This window comes from Capra hircus, chromosome 18, assembly GCF_001704415.2.
Source record: "Capra hircus breed San Clemente chromosome 18, ASM170441v1, whole genome shotgun sequence".
In the NCBI taxonomy this organism is placed as follows: Eukaryota; Metazoa; Chordata; class Mammalia; order Artiodactyla; family Bovidae; genus Capra; species Capra hircus.
Genome location: NC_030825.1, coordinates 35,920,284 through 35,938,776, shown reverse-complemented (window position 1 = coordinate 35,938,776; position 18,493 = coordinate 35,920,284). Strand labels below are relative to the sequence as shown.

Sequence of the window (18,493 nt, the reverse complement as noted above, 5' to 3'; positions counted from 1 at the left end):
GGTCTTAACTGCAAGTAGTTTTCATTCACTCAGCAGCAGCCAGGAACTTAGTCTGACTGAGGAAGGGTGTATGTGGGACCAGAGTTGGTGGGATGAGATAGTGGGAGGAGGGGAAGTCATTGTGTTTGTATTAAAATCCAGATGTCTCAAGGGAAGGGTATATTGATCCTCAAAACCAAACAAAAGAAAGAAACGTGTGCCCCACTCAAAAACCTCCGGCTGCTTTTCGCCTGTTGTTGCCTGAGAGGGCAGACCTTGTCTTCTCTCTGTGACAGCAGCCTGACTGATGCGCTAGTCCAGACACCCACCCCCAGCCTGTTCTCCCATGTCCTGGTGGTGCTCCGAGAACTGTGCAACCCCAGAAGTCAGTCTCCCCCAGCTGGAGGGAGAGGAAAGAGCCCAGGCAGGCCATAAGCGGGCGAGGTACTAGGGCTGGGAAGCTTGCATCTCACTTCCAAGGGTCAGGGCCCTGGCCCTGCTGGACTCTGCTCTGTCTTGTGCAAGGGCCAAGACTGGGCAGCATGGACACAGGGACCTCCCCCAGCCGTAGCCAGAGGCCTCTGAGATCCGTTGTCCGCTGGATCCCCTGAGGCCTCAGGACCCACCCTCTCCAACTCCAGGTCTCTGCCACCAGAGTCCACCTACCCTTCTGATCAGAGAAGACAACATTTGTCCAGAACTAAGCAGAGCTTTGGTGCCTAAAGGGCCTGGGTTCACATGCAACAGTCCCCATCCTCATACTTTGTCAGTCTCTCACTCAGCAAGCATCCTTTGACCCCAGGTCCTGCCTGATGCTAGTATGGGAGGTGCAGAGTGGGGTCAGGCTGACTTCCACTCTCAAAGAGCTTCTGAGAGGGGAAGAGGAACACTGACACCGACAGTGCCAGCCTAGAGTGGAATACACTGTCATGGACAGAGCTCGGGCCAGGCCCAGAGAAGGCAAGGAGGACTTTCCGGAGGAGGATCCTCTGGGGAGCTTGAGGTATGAGCTGGAACTTTCCATGGAGCAAGTGGGAAGAGGGGGAAGTTTGGGCAAAATCCCTCTAGATGAGAAGCACGCAACATTTCACAGGAGTCACAGAGAGACTGATGCTCTAATGCAGCGAGCAGTGCCCGACATTTTCGGCACCAGGGACTGGTTTTGTAGAAGACAATTTTTCCATCGACTGGGGAGGAGGGAATGGTTTCAGGATGAATCAAGTGCATTACATTTATTGTGCACTTTATTTCTATTATTATGACATCAGCCCCACCTCAGATCATCAGACACTAGCTCCTGGAGGTTGGGGACCCCTGCTTTAAGAGACATGACTGCCCATCAGCCTGGTTTGAGTTAAAGTCTCTTAGCAGAGAGAGAGGGCTTCCTAGATGGCACTAGAGGTAAAAAAAAAACAACAACAACAACCCTCCCCATGCAGGAGATGTAAGAGACCCCAGTTCGATCCTTGAGTCTGGAAGATCCCCTGGAGGAAGGCGTGGCAACCCGCTCCAGCATTCTTGCCTGGAGAATCCCAGGGACAGAGGAGCCTGGCGGGCTACAGTCCATGGGGGCTGCAAAAGAGACACAACTGAAGCGATTTAGCACACAGCACAGCAGGGAGAGGAGGAGGCTGCCCGCCTGGGATGCGGCCACCCCTAGGGCTGAGTTCCAGCCCAGAAGGCTCAGGGCCTACCTCAGAGTTCCTCCTGGACCTTCCTGCCCTTCTGCTTCTGCTGCCACTGCCCGAACTTGGTGGGAAGTATCTCTGCCCAGAGCTGCATTCGGGCCTCCCTTGGCTTCTGGTTGACCCGAGGCATCAGGCTGATTTCCAGGTATTTCTCCTCATGGTTGAATGGTGGCCAAAGAGGCAGCCCCTTGCCATTGGGGTCCCTGAGTGGGAGGAATGAATGAATGAAGACCAAGGCCTCCTGTATTGCTGCCAGGCAGGCAGCTCTAAGTAGTCCTAGGCCCAAAGCCAGGCAGGCCTGTTTGCTGACTCACCCTGTCCAGGCAAAGTTGGTCCACTGGGCCATCATGGTGAGGCTCAGTTGCTGCTCCTCCTCCGTGGCTTCTGGAAAGGCTGTGGGAAGGACAGACTTGGATCAGGTTCAGGTGGGTCCTGAAGGAGACTCCAGGGTCCCTTATGCTGACCTGAGAACTCTGTTTCTGCAAGTCCCTCTCCTCCCCTGGGGGAGCCAGAAACCTAAGGATCACTGGTCCGTCCATCCTCACCCAACATGGAGCTCTCATCCGTGAGGAAAGGACCGCCGAACATGAAGGTCAACTCAGCCCCATGATCAGCCCGCACCCAGGCTGGCTTGATCTTTGCAAAAGAACTGGGTCGATGCTGGAACTCATAGAAGAAGAAGGAGACCCCAGAATCTGTGGAGAGAGGGCTGGATGAGAGATGATCACCCACAGCCTGATCAAACTTATGGGTTAGATTATTACGCATTATGGTTGCCATTTTATTTCTTTAAATTTTTATTTATTTGGCTGCACCAAATCTTGTTGTGGCATGTAGGATCGTTAGTTCCCCCCGACCAGGGATTGAACCCAGGTCCCCTGCATTGGGAGCCTGGAATCTTAGCCACTGGACCATCAGGGAAGCCCCTCCTATAGCCATTTTAGAAATGAGAAAATGAGCCCAGAAGGATTATGTATCTGCCCAAGGGGTCACAAAGACAGGAACCTGGAATTGTTCTAGGACTGTGTTAGGGTTAGGCACGAGAGGGGTCCGCAGTCTCCAGGACTGAATGCCTGATGATCTGGAGGCGATATCATAATAAATAGAAATAAAGTGTATAATAAATAGAAATAAAGTGTACAATAAATGTAATGTGCTTGAGTCATCCTGAAACCATCACCCTCCTACTCCTGGTCTGTGGAAAAATTGTCTTCCATGAAAACAGTCCCTGGTGCCAAAAAGGTTGGGGACTGCTGAGCCATGAAGCTTGGAAGGAAGTAAGACTTTTCTCCCAGGAGGAAGGCTGAGAGCAGAAAAAAATCACTCATGAGTCAACTGAATCCCAGAGAACTGGTGATAAGCCCTGCTGAGTGACCTCTGACAGGGCACTGCACCTCTCTGTGCTTTGGTTTTCTCCTCTGCAGAGTGTCCTGCCAGAGTCACCTCTCACTGCTGTGACACTGCATCCCAGAGAGGAAGTGGTGAGTGGGGGGCTCAGTGGAGGGAGAGACCGTGTCACCCGTGATAGCTCAGGTCCTGGGCTCAAGCGGGAAGGGTGGACAGGTCAGACAGTGATAGGCTTACCTTGGAGGTCTCTTGCAAATTGCAACATGGGGAAGGTTATGATAATGTCACTTAGCAATTCCTGGAAGGCTTCTCGCTTGGCTTGTCCATCTGACCTGCTGCCTAGGTATTCCTTTATGATGGTGGGCATCACCTCAGTGGGCACATCCTGGGGCAAGAGACCTTGTCAGATCCCACAGCCATGGCAGACCCTTCCAAGAGGTCCTGCATCCTCCTGTCTGGTGTTTTTCATGTCCCAGGGCTCCTGTGGCAGGAGGCTATCCACCTCCCTTCCTTGGGGGTTCTAGATGATGTCTGGGTGGGAAGAGGTCAAATCTGGAGTTAAATGCTAGCTCTGCAATCACTGCTTGGCTGTGTGACCTCAGACAGGTTGCTGGACATCTCTGAAAGTCAGTTCCTCCCTGTAAGGTGGTTTGGCAGCCTATTTGAATCACAGAGTTCTAGCCTAGAGCAGGCACTCAGTTGAAGTTAACTAGGAAGTTAGTGGAAGAATAAATCATGGGACTTCCTCACAGCTCCAGAGAGCAGTGATGAGGTTGTGTGAGTGAGGAGGAATCTAGGGAGTCTCAAAGGAAGGAAATGTACATTGATTGAGCACCTCCTGAATACCAGCTCCCTGGGAGACTCTTCCAATACAGCATCCAGTATCTTTCTTAAACAGCTCACATGGATGGGAAGTAGCATCCCTATTTATGTGAAAAAATGGAAGGTTAACTGTGGACAAGCAGCCAGGGTCAGGATTTGACCGCAGCTCCACCAGGTTTCGGGCATCCCAGGAGGTGCTAGTGGTAAAGAACCTGCCTGCCAATTCAGGAGACTTAAGAGACACAAATTCGAACCCTGGATCAGGAAGATCCCCTGGAGGAGGGCATGGCACCCACTCCAGTATTCTTGCCTGGAGGATCCCAGGGACAGAGGAGCCTAGCGGGCTATAGTCCATAGGGTTGCAAAGAGTTGGACACGACTGAAGCGACTTAGCACGCACGCACCACCTGGTTTCAGGTCTGACAGTGCCATCTTAAGCTCTGGAATCAGATGACTGGCACAAGCTCTGCCTCTGCCCTTTACCCACCACGAAGCCTTGAGCCTCAGTTTCCTCATCTGTAACAAGGATAATGAAAGTCCCTGCTTCGCAAAGTTGTAATGAGGATTGGAGGATTTGAATGCCTGTCCTAGTGCTCAGCACAGCACAGCTCCTGGCAGAGAGTGTGTGCTCATTATGGGTAGTCTGTGATGAAAATGATGTGGTGATGATCTTCCTTTGAGAACCATGTTGTGTCATGTCCAAGGGGATTCCTAGACAGAACTAAAATCCAACAGTTGCCCCCCAGGCTTGGTGGCAGGTAGGTAGCTGGGTGTTGGAGGGTAAGGGGTAGAGACTGTGTTGGGTTCGGCCCCACTGGACTACTCTTTCCTGCCTTTTTCTCACCATATTGGTCAAGTAGGGCCTCAGGATGGCCAGCATGTCCTCCAGGCTCAGTTGATCCATCTTATCCAGGAAACCCCAGCCCTGTGGAGACACCAAGGCCCTCTCAGTGCAGCCTCATTACAGCCCATGCCCCTCACCCTCACCTTCCCAGCCAACTCCCAGCTTGGAGCAGGCCAGTGTTCACAGCCCTGTGATCATGAGCTCATTATGGAGCTGAGTGTGGCCAAACCCACTAGCCTTAAGACCTCCCTAAAAATAAAATTCTAATTTAGGAGGGAGGGAAAAACACCAAATACAACAAGCAAGTGGTTAGCAGCAATCTCGGAATTTGTTCAATATTTTCATAGAATAACATCAAGACCCGCAGGTCCTGTAGCAGGGGTTACAAAGAAAGTTCAAATGTTGTCTTTAAAATTAAACATTGACTTTAGGAACTTCTCTGGTGGTCTGGCGACTAAGACTTTGTGTTTTCCATGCAGGGGGCCTGGGTTCGATTCCTGGTCAGGGAACCCACATGCTGCAACTAACAGTTCGCATGGTGCAACTAAGACCTGACACAGCCAAATAAATAATAAACATAAAATAAATAAATATTTTAGAAAAATGTTGGCTTTGCATGTTACAGTTTTTAAAGCTTGGTTTCTGGTTTAAGTCCCAGCTCCGCTACTTACTAGGTGCATAACATGAACCAGTTACTTAAACTGTCTATGTCACAGTTTCTTAATCTGTAAGTGAGTAAGAGTCGCTCAGTCATGTCTGACTCTTTGCGACCCCATGAACTGCATAAGTCCGTGGAATTCTCCAGGCCAGAATGCTGGACTGGGTAACCTTTCCCTTCTCTAGGGGATCTTCCCAACCCAGGGATCGAACCCAGGTCTCCCGCATTTCAGGCGAATTCTTTACCACCTGAGCCACAAGGGGAGCCCAAGAGTACTAGGCTATGAGGGAAGCCCCTCTTAATCTGTAAAAGGAGTGACAATATCTTGCCTCATGGGATTGCTATGAGGACTGGGTCAATGCATAAAGGTCTTGACAGAGTAAGCAGGATAGAAAGGTTAAAGTTATTAAAGTTATTTTCATGGCTCCCAGACTCTTGGCTAATCTTTATAGCAACGGGAACAAAAAATTCACAGGTAAACAAACACAAAAAGTGTATACCCAAGGGGAGACGTTAATCTTCACTAGGAATTAAGGTACTAAAGGCCACAGAAGCTAAAGTAGCAAAACTTTTTAAACAGTTTTTCTACAAGATCAGTATACCAATTGCTCCTATACACTAGCAATGAACAATCTGAAGGTGGCATGAAGAAAACAATTCCATTTACAATAGCATTGAAAAGAATAAAATACTTAGGAATAAATTTAATAAGGGAAGTACAAGACTGTACATTAAACACGAGAAGACATAATTGAGAGAAATTAAAGAAGCCTTAACTAAATGCGAAGATGTTCCATGTTCATGGATTGGAAGACTTACTATTGTTAAAATGACAGTACTTCCCAAATTGCACTAGAGATTCAGTGCGATCCAATCAGAATCTCAGTTACGTTTTTTTCTTTTCAAGAATGGACAAGCCGACCACAATTCACATGGGAATGCAAGGGACTCAGAATAGCTAAACAATTATTATGGACTGATTGTGTCTCCACATAAATATATGTGGAGTCATAATCCCCAGTACCTCAGAATGTGATCTTATGTAAAGATGAGGCCATTAGTCAAATTCAGATGATTACAAAGGTAATCATTAGGGTGGGCTGTAGTCTAGTATCAGCTTCCCTGATGGCTCAGTGGGTAAAGAATCTGCCTGCAATGCAGGAGACACAAGAGTCACATGTTCAATCCCTGAGTCAGGAAAATCCCCTGGAGAAGGAAATGGCAACCTACTCCAGTACTCTTTCCTGGGAAATCCTATGGATAGAGGAGCTGGCGGGCTACAGTCTGTGGGGTCACAAAGAGTCAGATGTGACTGAGCGCAGAGCACTGTCTAGTATGTCTGGTGTCCTTGTAAAAGGGGGAAATTTAGACACAGAGGTAGATGGGTCAGAGGGAAAGCCAGAGAGAGCACGCCATCTATAAGCCAAGGGATACACGAGGCCAGCTGGAACATTAAAAAGAGGCGTGGATTCTCTCTCACAACACTCAGAAGGAGCCAATCTTGCTAACATCTTGATTTCAGACTTGTAGCCTCTAGGACTGTGAGACACTTAATGTCTATTGTTTAAGCCACTCAGATTGTGGTTCTTTGTTATGGCAACTCTGACAAAATAATACAGCAATCTTGAAAAAGAAGAACAGAGTTGAGGAATTCACACATCCCAATTTTAAAATTTACTACAATACTGCTGTAATCAAGATACTATGGCAGCGGCATAAGGATAAATTAATGGAGTAGAATTCAAAGTCCAGAAATAAACTCCTTCATTCATGACCAGCTGATTTTCAATAAGGGCACCAAGACAGTTTAATAAGAAAAGAACAGTTTTTTTCAACAAATCATGAAGGGACAAGAAGATACCATGTGCAAAAGAGCCCTAACTCACACCATATACAAAAATTAACTTGAAATGAATCTAGACCTAAATATAACAGCTAAAACTATAAAATTATGAGAAGTAATCATAGAGGTAAATCTTTATGACCTTGGATTTAGCAATGATTTCTTAGGCATGACAAAAAAAAAAAGGCAAGCAAAAGAAGAACAGATAAACGTCATCATTTTTTTTTAATTGTGTGGCAAAGGATACTGTCAACAATGTGAAAATACAATCCACAGAATGGGAAAAATATTTGAAAATCATATATCTGATAAGGGACATCTATCTGGAATATATGAAAAATTTTACAACTCAAGAATAAAAAGACAAATAATTCAATTTAAAAATGGGCAAAACAGAAGACAGTTCTCCAAAGGAAATATTAAAATGGCTGATAAGCACATGAAAAGATGTTCACCATTTTAGTCACTAGGGAAGTGCAACTCAAAACCACAATGAGATACCACTTCACACCCACTGGGATGACTACAATCAAAACAAAAGATATTAACAAGCATTGGCAAGGATGTGGAGTAATTGAAATCCTTACACACTGGTGGTGGGAATTTAAAGTGGTGCAGTTACTTTGAAAAATAGTTCAGCAGTTCCTGAAATGATTAAGCATAGACTTACTCCAGGACCCACTGGTTCCATCCCTGAGTATATAAGCAAGACCAATTAAGGCATATGTTTGCACAAAAACTGGTACACGAACATTCATAGTAGGGGGATCCATAAGAGCCATAAACATGGAAACAACTGTCTATCAACTGATGAATGGATAAACAAATGTGGTGTATCCATACACTGAACTATTCAGCCATAAAAAAAAGAGGGAAGTACTGATATCCATTAAAACATAGATGGCCCTTGAAAACCTTATATTAGGTGAAAGAAGTCAGACACAAAACCCCACATATTGTATGATTCTATTGTATGAAATGTCCAGAAGAGGCAAATCCATAGATTTGACAGAAAGTAGATTAGACACAGAAAGTAGATTCGTGGTTGCCAAGTGCTGGGATGGGGATCATGGGGAGGGATGGGAAGTGACAGCTAAATGGGTATGGGCTTCTTTCTGCGTGATGGTGAAGCAAATGTTCTGGAATAAGATATGGTGATGGCTGCACAGCTTTGTGAGTGTACTAAGAACTACTGAATTGTACACTTTAAAGAGGTAACTTTTATGCTATGTAAATTATATTTTTTTAAAGTTGACATTTAAAAAATTGTGCTCGGCAAATGCTGGTAAGGTTGCAAGAAAGCTTGTAGACTCCAGGGACTTTACTGGTGGTCAAGTGGTTAGGACTTTGTGCTTCCACCGCAAGGGGCCTGGGTTTGATTCCTAGTCTGGGAACTAAGATCCTGCAGGCCTCACAGCAGTCAAACAAAATGAAAAAACAAACAAACAAAAAACCTGTAGACATTGCTGGTGGCAGTTTGAATCAGTGAAGTAATTTCAGAAAGTGCGGTACCAATAGCAACATGTAAGAAGTGGAGAAGTTTCCATTAGGAATACAGATTACTTTAAACATGTAAGAAGTGGAGAAGTTTCCATTAGGAATACAGATTACTTTCTATGGCTAAAGCTTTTACCGTGGATACTTAGTAAACATCTAGTTACTGAAAATGTTATGGTTGTGCTCCTACGGACAGTGGAGGGAACGCCTGCACTTTGACGGGGTGAACAGCCCTCTGAGTCACCAACTCTGAGAAATATCTTTAGCTACAAAGTCCTGGGCACAGCGTTCCACACCAGACAGGTTTGCCTGTGTTTTGGGAGCCAGCCAAGTCGGCTCTCTTTCACTGTTAACACTCACAACTCAATGTTGCAAGTGTGGGGGCAAGGCTGCCTACCAGAGTCCAGGGCACTGTTTCCCCTTAACACTCTTCTGCTATTACACACACACACACACACACACACACACACACACACACACACACACACACACCTGGACTGTAAGCTCCTACAAACTTCAGTGAGTATCAACATTGCTTAAGGCTTTCCTCTAACAAGCACCCAAATGTCCCCCTGGGGATTAAATCCAAGGGATTTAATCAGAGGACAAAAGCTGTGGACATGAAGACGTTCACTGCAATAACAGCTTCAGTGATTAAAGTGAGAAGCTGCCGAAGTGATGAAATGAAGGAAAATTATGAGACGACCCTTTCTTTGTGGAAGGTTTTGCAGGCATTAAATTCATTCATTGTGAAGATGGGTGGAAGAGTGAGAATGAAATATGAGAAGATGCTTAGAAGGAAGGTATGATGGTGACACTCTGTATGGAGTGTTCTGTGCGCCTGAAAAGGACGGGAAGGCATGTGGGCCATGATGTCTCCCAGTGACTTGACTTTGTCAGAAACCTGGGAATCTCAGGGGGTTGGTCTCTCAGGTACAGAGTCACACAAACTAGTCTCATAGAGTCCGACTTATAAACCAGACACCAAGGCAGGAATATGCCATGGATCAATACTGCCTAGAAAATACAAAAATGTGGTCCCTAAGAAGGAAATATTTGCTTTGAGAAAATGAAACTGGGTCAGCCTCTGCTTTCTCACCTATGAGACAGAAGGGTCTGAGCTCACAGCACATGGAGATGGTGTCGGGGTGGGAGAGAACCACGTGGGGCAGGGAGGGCCTTGAAGGGCACACTCACCCTGGGGATGAGCCAGCCAAACTCGTGGTTGTTGACACCGAAGAGGAAGGGCACAGAGGGGAACTGCCTCTCCCTCAGGAGCTCCTCAGCGCTCTTGGGAAAGAAGGTGCCATCGATGTTGTACAAAGCTATTTTTTTCTGCAGGAGAAAACAAAGCAGAGGGCCTCCCAGTCAGGCCCTCAACAGATGGGACCCTAGAGATCCCTCGGCTGCCTGCCTGGATGGCTGAGCCTTAAGCAGAAGAGAGGGGATGAGATCACCAAGGCGAGAAGACTGGAGGGAGTCAGGAGACCAGGCCCATGATGCTTCTAAGCCGTCTTCTTTGCTAGAAGACCCTCAGGACTGGGGTGGCCCCCCTCTTCATGCCCCCAGACCCTTCACCTCCCTGGTAGCTGCCTCACCCCGCACTGCTGATTGCCCCTCTGCTCCTGCAGGCACTGGACAGAACCCCCTCTGAGTCACTGCCCACTGCCATTCCCCAAGAAGTGAGCATACCGACTTGTAGGCGAGGATCATCTCCTCGCTTGTCTTCTGCCGAAGGCACTGCACCATCTCAGCCGAGGAGTCAGAGTTGCAGGCCAAGGAGTCTGCAAGGGACTGGGGACAGACAAAAGTGTCTTGACTCCCTCTCACCCATCATTTCCCTCTGCCTTCCACAGAGAGAGGACGAATTTGTAGGAGAAACGGGGCAATGGTGTGAGACAGGACCTTGTCGCTGGCCAGAGATCTACCACCAACTCAGATAAGCTCTACCTGCCCACCAGCTTGGGTGGTCCTCAGGCAACCCGTGTGTCCCCCATCACGTCATTACTGTCCTTCTCTGTGTGTGTGTGTTTGTGTGTGTCTGGGTCCCCTCTACCCCTGTGAGAACGGTGTCATTATCTAATTAACCCTAGTCCCAGAGTCAGTGGGCTCAAAAAAGTTTGGTGGAGTAAAGGAAGGAGGTGATGCTAGTTGTAAAGAACTTGTCTGCCAGCGCAGGAGATGTGAGAGACATGGGTTCGATCCCTAAGTCTGGGAAGATCCCCTGGAGGAGGGTGCAGCAACCAACTCCAGTATTCTTGCCTGAAGACCGCCATGGACAGAGGAGCCTGGCGGGCTACCATCCACAGGGCTGCAAAGGGTTGGAAACAACTGAAGTGATTTAGTATGCAGGCATGCAAGGAAAGCAGAGAGGGTTTAGGTGGGGAGGGAGTCATGTGTGCGCTACTCTGGCAGGGAGGGGACCATGGTTGGTGCTGAGGCTGGAGCAGGGTCAGGTAGCCCGTGAGGCTGGAGGGATGGCTTCCGGGACCATGTCACACCCTAGGAGCTCTGGTGGTTTTCCCTGAGTTCTCACTGGTTGTGGGCTTCCTTCAGCCTAGTGTGTCCCTCTCTGCCAGCAAGGAGCTGGCTACTGGTAACACCTCCACCCTGGGACTCCAAGAGCAAGCATAGGGCAAGGTGTACATGGGGTGAGAGAGTGAAAGAAATGCAGACCTGAGCCAGGAGCCAGGGGTCAGGATTCAGTAATCCCGGTATGGTGATGATTCCACTCTGTGCTATAGCTCTGTGGAACAGCCCTGCAGCCAGCGGGGACAGGACCTGGGGCAGCGTGGAGGACAGGTGGCTGTCAGAGGAGGGCAGAAGATCTGGGAAGTCTGGGACCGCAGGAGATACCATTGCTGGCTCCCTCCCTGGGGTGACTCACCAGGGCAGAGACGACAGAGGCCCCGCTGGATTCACCAAAGATGGTGACAGAGTTGAAGTCACCCCCAAAGGGGGTGATGTTTCCCTGCACCCAGCGCAGAGCAGCCACGGCGTCGAGGAAGCCCCAGTTGCCAGGAGCATGCTTGTCCCCAGTGCTGGTGGTTGGGTGGGGCAGTGGTTAGGGGCGGCTGGATCCCCTGACAGATCTTCCTCAGCCTCTGAAGTTTTGCTCTGAATCAGCCCCTGGGATGCCCCACCTTCCCTTGCTCCTCAATCTGGCCTGGCTATGAGCGATACCTGGTAGCCAGATGCCCAGTATGTGGGATGGGTGGGGCTGGCTGGGCAACCTGCCAGCTTTGGTTCTCCAGCGGCTCCTGGAATGTGTTGTTCTTTGACCCTACAGACTCTGTTGACCCACAGGCCAGGAGCCAAAGTCTTGTGCCCAAAGGCCCAAGTCCCACTGTCAAACCCTGGCTTTGGCTGAGCCCCCAAGGGGGTGGAGCCTCAGCTGAGTCTTCTCTGCCCAGCACCCCGCGTGCCTGGGACCCGGTCTTGCTTCGAGTCGGGGACCCCCACCCTGCGCAGTCACTGCCCTCCGCCAGGCCTGCTGCCTCACCTGAAAAAGCCAAGGAAGCCCAGGCGGTACTGGACTGTGACCACGACCACGTCCCCATAGGCGGCCAGGGCAGACCCATCGTGGGCGGTGGCAGTGCCAGTCACGAGAGAGCCCCCGTGGAACCACACCATGACCTGCAGAGACGGCCGTGGGTCAGTGACCGCGGCTGCCCATTGACTGGCTCAGGGCATTCTGGGGACTCCTGGAGCGCTTTCGGAGCAGGGGTGGGGAGGGGTCAGGCCTGGCCGTGCTGGCTGGGTGGACAGGGCCCTCTAGGCAGCTCACTGGCCTTCCTGCCCCCGAGGGGGCCTCAGCCGGGCTGTATATGTTGAGGATCAGGCAGTCCTCCGAAATGGGGAAGGTCTGGTGCTTTCCGTCCAGCGTAAATCTGCTGTTGTTCATTCTCTCCAGATCCTGCAGGCACCTGTGGCGGAGGAGGAGCCCGAGGGCCAGGGGGTCAGCCCCACCAGCCCAGGTAGCTGGACCCCTGCCACCTCCCTGCCTGCCCACCTCCGCGGGGCTACTCACATGGCGTGGGCCCTACTGGCATCTCGCACACCTTCCCAAGACTCCGCTGGGCGCGGGGCCGAGAACCGGTGGGGCCCCAGGGGCGGCTGGGCGAATGGGATGCCCAAGAAGACGTTCACAAGACGGTCTGTGCCCTTCACGCCCACCTGCCGGCCTCGCACACGGCCCAGGGGTGTGTCCACTTCCGGCTGAGTGACCCCCGGCCCTGAGGGCAGGACAGAGGGGCTGTGGGGGAGTGTGCTTGGGGTGGCAGATGGACCTGCTGGTCTGCTCTCTGAGCACCTCCTCTGCCAGGCCAGGTTCTGAGCACTCTGATGAACTGCCCCAGCCTGCCTGTGCAATGGGTCTTGTGACTACCCCCTAAATCCTCTCCCCACGTCTCCTCCAAGTTGAGTCAGTTCCCCCTAGTGAACAAGCTAAACCACCCTGAGACCCACAGACCTGCCATGTGGGCAGTGGGTAGTCGGCTTGGGCCGGCCACTTGCCCTCTCTTAACTCTCACCTGCTGAATAAGGTGTGACAACCTTATCTTTTTGTATTTTCTGTTCTGATATTTTGACATCTAGCTCGCTGGCTCTGCCCTCCCAGGGCTAGCCAGTTCTTAGAGATGGTAAACCACTCACTGAGACATGTGCCCTTCACAGTCGATCCAGAGGCCATGCCCTTGGCCACCGCCACCTCTGGACACCCTCGTACTCCTGGCAACTAAGCACCTGCCCTAATCAATGCAAGGCCAGGTCCCGGACATCTAGGGACAGCCCCATGCCCCAGAACCTAGTGAAACCATTCCAATGAGCTAACCCAGACCTACACTGCCTGTCTTACCTGTTCCTCCCACAGGAAACAACAATGAAAGCTCTCATCCACATCCCTCCCCACCCTGTTCATTTCCTCTGCCTCCTGAGGGACCCTGTTTCTAGGGAATGGCAAGTAAACTTTTTCTCATGATAATCATTTCTATGTGTGTGTCTTACTGATTAAATGAAATCCTAGGAACTCTTAAAAACATGACAAATTGCACTTAAAAATGGTCAAAATGGTAAATTTTATGTTTTTTATATTTTATCATAATAAAAAAAGAGATGGGTAGCATTAGCTGGATGGTTGCCCCTGCCCAGAGAGGATGTTCAAGCCTTGGCATTCCGGTGAACAACTGAACAGAACAGAGGGCTCCTTCTCTGAGCAGGCTGCCCACTTCCCTGTCCCTACCCCACTCTTGCCCCCTCCTCCAAGTCCTCCCGCCAACCCAGAAGCTCCACCTCTTCAGGCCCCGTGGGTGTGTCTTACCAGTGTCTGTAGCAGAGAATGGCAGGAGCAGACAGGCTACCCAGACCAGGACCCCGGACCCAGTTCTCACCACTGTGCCCATGCTTCTTACTCACACTCAACTGTGGGCAGAAGTGGTGGAAGGTGGAACAATGTCCCTGCCCTTTGGCACAGCCAATCTCTAAACGGTTGTTAGGAAAGCCTCAGCAGACCGCCCCCACCTGACTGGTGGCCAGTCCAAAGACCCAGAGTCTAGCACCCAGGTTGGGGGAGGGGGGAGGTGGGGCTGGGAGAGCAGCCCTGCCAGCAGGAGCCTGGGTGATATGACAGCCTTAGGCAGGGGAAGTTCTGGGTTCAAGTTCCAGCCCTCCTGACACCAAGACTTCCAGGACACTTTGTACATTCACTGCAAGACGCACATATCACCACCTGAGCGAGTAGTGGACGTGACCCTGGTGCCAGTCCTGCTCTGAGTGAGCCAGCTCACCGGGGTGGGGGCCACTGTCTGATCCTACCTGCTGGAGGGGCACCTGAGCTCTGCAGCAGGGTAGAGGGAACTGGGGTTGATGCCCCCTTTTTAAAAAAAAAAAAGCATTTATTTATTTTGGCTGCATCAGGTCTTTGTTGTGCAAGCAAGACCTCCCAGCTCAGGAGTTGGGGGCGCTCAGACTAAGATCCCTGGAGGTATGTGGGATCTTAGTTCCCCCACCAGGGATTGAACCCTCATCTCCCTCACTGGAAGACAGACTTTTAACCACTGGACCACCAGAAGTCCCTTTTTTTTTTCCTCTTTAAATCAAGTCTTCCCTTGTAGCTCAGTTGGTAAAGAATCTGCCTGCAAGGCAGGAGACCTGGGTTTGATTCCTGGCTTGGGAAGATACCCTGAAGAAGGTAATGGCAACCCACTCCACTATTCTTGCCTGGAGAATCCCAAGGATGGAGGAGCCTGGCAGGCTACACAGTTTATGGAGTCTCAAGAGTCGGACACGACTTAGCGACTAAACCACCACCAAATTCATATTACAATGAACCATTATAAAGTGTACAATTCAGTGGCATTTAGTATATTTGTGATTTCGTGCAGTCTCTCTAGTTACAAAATTCTTTCATTACCCCAGCAATATATCCTACCCATTAAACAGTCACTCTCCATTCCCGCCCTTACCCCCTCACCTTCCATACCAACACCCCCATCCCCTGATGAGCTGATAACCATTAATCTGCTCTCTAACTCCAGAGATTTACCTATCCTGGATGTATCACATTAAAGCAATCATATGATATGTGACATTTAGTGTCTGGCTTCTCTCCCTCAGCATGATGTTTTGGAGTTTCATCTAAGGTGTAGCACATATCAGTACTTACTTTTTATGGTCAAATAATATTTCACTGTGGGTGCACCAACAGTTTTTCTATCCATTCATTCATTGAAGGGCATTTGGGTTGTTTCCTCCTTTTGACTCTTATGAATTACACTGTTGTAAACATTTGTTTATGAGTTCCTGTGTGGTCCTATGTTTTCATTTCTCTTGGCTGTAGAGCTAGGAATGGAACTGTTGGTCATATGGTAATTCTGTGTTTAATGTTTTGAAAAAAAGACAGGCTCTTTTCCATGGTGGTTGGATGATGCCTTGGGCCTGAGTAGCCCTGCCAAGGGGCCTGTGGACTGAGGATCCCCAGGGTGTATGTTGGGGATAACTCTCAGGTAGGCTGACTCTCTGGAAGGGGCCTCATGTGGCAGCGGTGGAGGCAGGGCACTACCCTCCACTGGACCTGAGACTCCTGGGTAGGGATGATGGAGGAAATGGGGCAGGAAGACTCTTTGTAACAACTCAAATCCTGTATTCCACACCCAGGGAAGACGTGACTTCAGAGCCAGACCTCCTGCACTGAAATCCTGGCTCTGCCAGGAGGCAGCTGTGTGACCTAGTACAGGTTACTTCACAGTTCCAGGCCTAGTTTTGTCATCCATTAAACAGTGATGATAAGAGGAGCCACATCACAGGGTTAAAGTGAGGTTACAGTGCGAAAACATGAGGTATGAAACCAGAGGCAAGGGGAGCCTGTTCTGTGTCAGAACAGGATGTCTGGCTCTCTGCTGGCTTGGGAGACCCCCCACCCCATGGGCCCCAGTGTCAGGAACATGACTGGCTGGGAGTGAGAGGTGGGGGGATGGGTGGAGAGTACAATGCGCTGGCAAATATTTGCTAATGCAAACAGCTGAATGTGCTGTTAAGGGACTGGGTGAGGGTCATGCCTAGACTGGAAGCCAGATCCTCTCCTGGAGTTCCAGCTCACACCTCAATTTAGAGAGCCTGAGGATCAAATTTCTCTCCTGCCAGAAACGACTAGGGCAGCTTCCTGAATCCTCTTTGGAAATTTCCCTGGTGGGGCCATTCCCTCTCTCAGAATCCCAGGTACATACAAGGGCTCATGAGAGACAGACTGAGAAAGAGGAAGGGGGGTGATGGAGGGAGGTAACCAGCCACAATGAGAGACCACTACACATCCATTAAATTAATCGAATGTGAAAGACTGATAAGACGAGGTGCTGGTGAGGATCTGGAGTAATTGGAACTCACATATATGGCTGATGAGTATGCAAAAATGGTATAGTCAAGTTGGAAGGCAGTTTGATATTTTCTTTCAAAGTTAAGCATACATTTTCCATATGACTCAGTGAATCCACTGTTAGCTATTTGCATGTGTGCTAAGTTGCTTCAGTAGTATCCAACTCTTTGCAATCCTATGGACCAGACTATAGCCCTCCAGGCTCCTCTTTCCATGGGATTCTCCAGGCAAGAATATGGGAGTGGGTTACCATGCTGTGCTCCAGGGACTGAAACTGTGTCTCTTTTCTCCTGCAGTGACAGGTGGGTTCTTTATCGTTCCTGCCACCTGGGAAGCCCTAGCAATTTACTATTTATGAAATGAAAGCATATGTCCAAGGACTTGTCTGAAAATGTTCATAGCAACTTTGTTGAAAATAGCCTAAAAATGCTCAGTCACTTCAGTCGTGTCTGACTCTTTGGGACTCTATGGACTGTAGCCCACCAGGCTGTTCTGTTCATGGGATTCTCCAAGCAAGAATACTGGAGTGGGTTGCCATTTCCTTCTCCAGGGGATCTTCCTGACACAGGGATGGAACCCATGTCTCAGGTCTCCTGCATTGCCAGGTGGGTTCTTTACCACTAGCGCCACCTGGAAAAAAGTAGAAATCACTCAAATGTCCATCAGTGGATGAATGGGTAAAATGTGGCATGTCATATATGGAATCCTATTCAGCAAGAAAAGAGAAAAACTGCTGGTTGAATCTCAAAAGCATTATGCTAAGAGACAGAAGCTGGTAAAAAAAAATCAATTTATATGAAGTTTCAAAAAAGGCAAACTATAGCAACAGGAAGCAAGTTAGTAGTTGTGTGGAACCAGGTTCGGGGCAGTGCAAGGGTGCACAAAGGAACTTTTCTGAGCAATGGATGCATCCTAAAACTTGATGTGATGGTGGTTGTACATCTTATACTTGTATCCAAATTTATAAAACTGTACACCCATTTCACATCTAAAATGGGTGAATTTGTATGTGAATTATTCCACAATAAAGCTGTTCAAAAATCAGTTTACCTAAAACTAGTCCGGGAGTCCACTTTTGGGAAGTATACTGTGCATAGCAGGACTGAAAAACAGAAGCATGCATGCCAACAGATGCTTTCAGGATGCTGGGGAAGCATTAGAACCAGGCAGTGTTCATGAGAATGGGCTTCCCCAGGGGCTCAGTGGTAAAGAATCTGCCTGCCAATGCAGGAGGTGTGGGTTCAATCCCTAGGTTGGGAAGATCCCCTGGAGAAGGAAATGGCAATCCACTCCAGTATTCTTGCCTGGGAAATCCCATGGACAGAGGAGCCTGGCGGGCAACAGTCCATGGGGTCGCAAAGAGTCGAACAAGACTTAGTGATTAACTAACAAGAACAACAAAACAAAGTGTTCTTTAGAAGGAAGTCTCCTTTCTCATCCAGAGTTGGTCATCTCAAACTCAAGGGTGTACTTGTATGCCATCTGGTGTCTATAGTGGGCAATGCATGAATCTCCATCCTTCAAACCCAACTTCAGGGGACTCTGGTTGGGCTGAATACAGTGGGTAGAAAGAAGGGGGACATTTCTCCTGGGAAACCTGGTACTCAGAGGGTCAGAGGTAGGGAGTCCTGGATCCATGAGAAGAGGGATACAACCTCTTATTGATATAAAGAAAGTGCTTTGGTGGAACAAAGAGGCAGAATGAACATAATTGATGCCTTTGCATATTGAGATGAAATATAAGATAGGGTTTCGGTGGGGGGCGGGGAGAGATGGTGAAAAGGAATTAAAAGTTTGGGGAGAATGAGGTCCATAGGAAAACTAATCATGTCAATGCCCAAAGTGAGCTGGGGAATGCTCAGCAGAGGGGATGGTTGGAGGGGAGGGCGGCAGTAGCAAGGGGGATTCTAAAAAGCAAAGGAGACCTCCCTGGATGAAGAGGCCATTG

The 18,493-nt window shown here is 49.2% G+C and overlaps 1 protein-coding gene across 1 annotated transcript; it reads right to left on the bottom strand.

Moving 5' to 3' along the window:
• On the bottom strand, positions 1,495–14,129 carry CES3 (carboxylesterase 3). The gene is made up of 14 exons (XM_005692115.3): positions 13,996–14,129; positions 12,709–12,913; positions 12,466–12,604; positions 12,181–12,314; positions 11,566–11,719; positions 11,355–11,459; positions 10,371–10,472; positions 9,876–10,013; positions 4,681–4,761; positions 3,252–3,399; positions 2,213–2,362; positions 1,982–2,060; positions 1,674–1,870; positions 1,495–1,551 (listed from the first exon to the last, which is right to left on the bottom strand). The coding sequence occupies exons 1-13, from the start codon at positions 14,075–14,077 to the stop codon at positions 1,675–1,677; spliced, it is 1,713 nt and encodes a 570-aa protein (XP_005692172.2). The 5' UTR covers positions 14,078–14,129; the 3' UTR covers positions 1,495–1,551; position 1,674.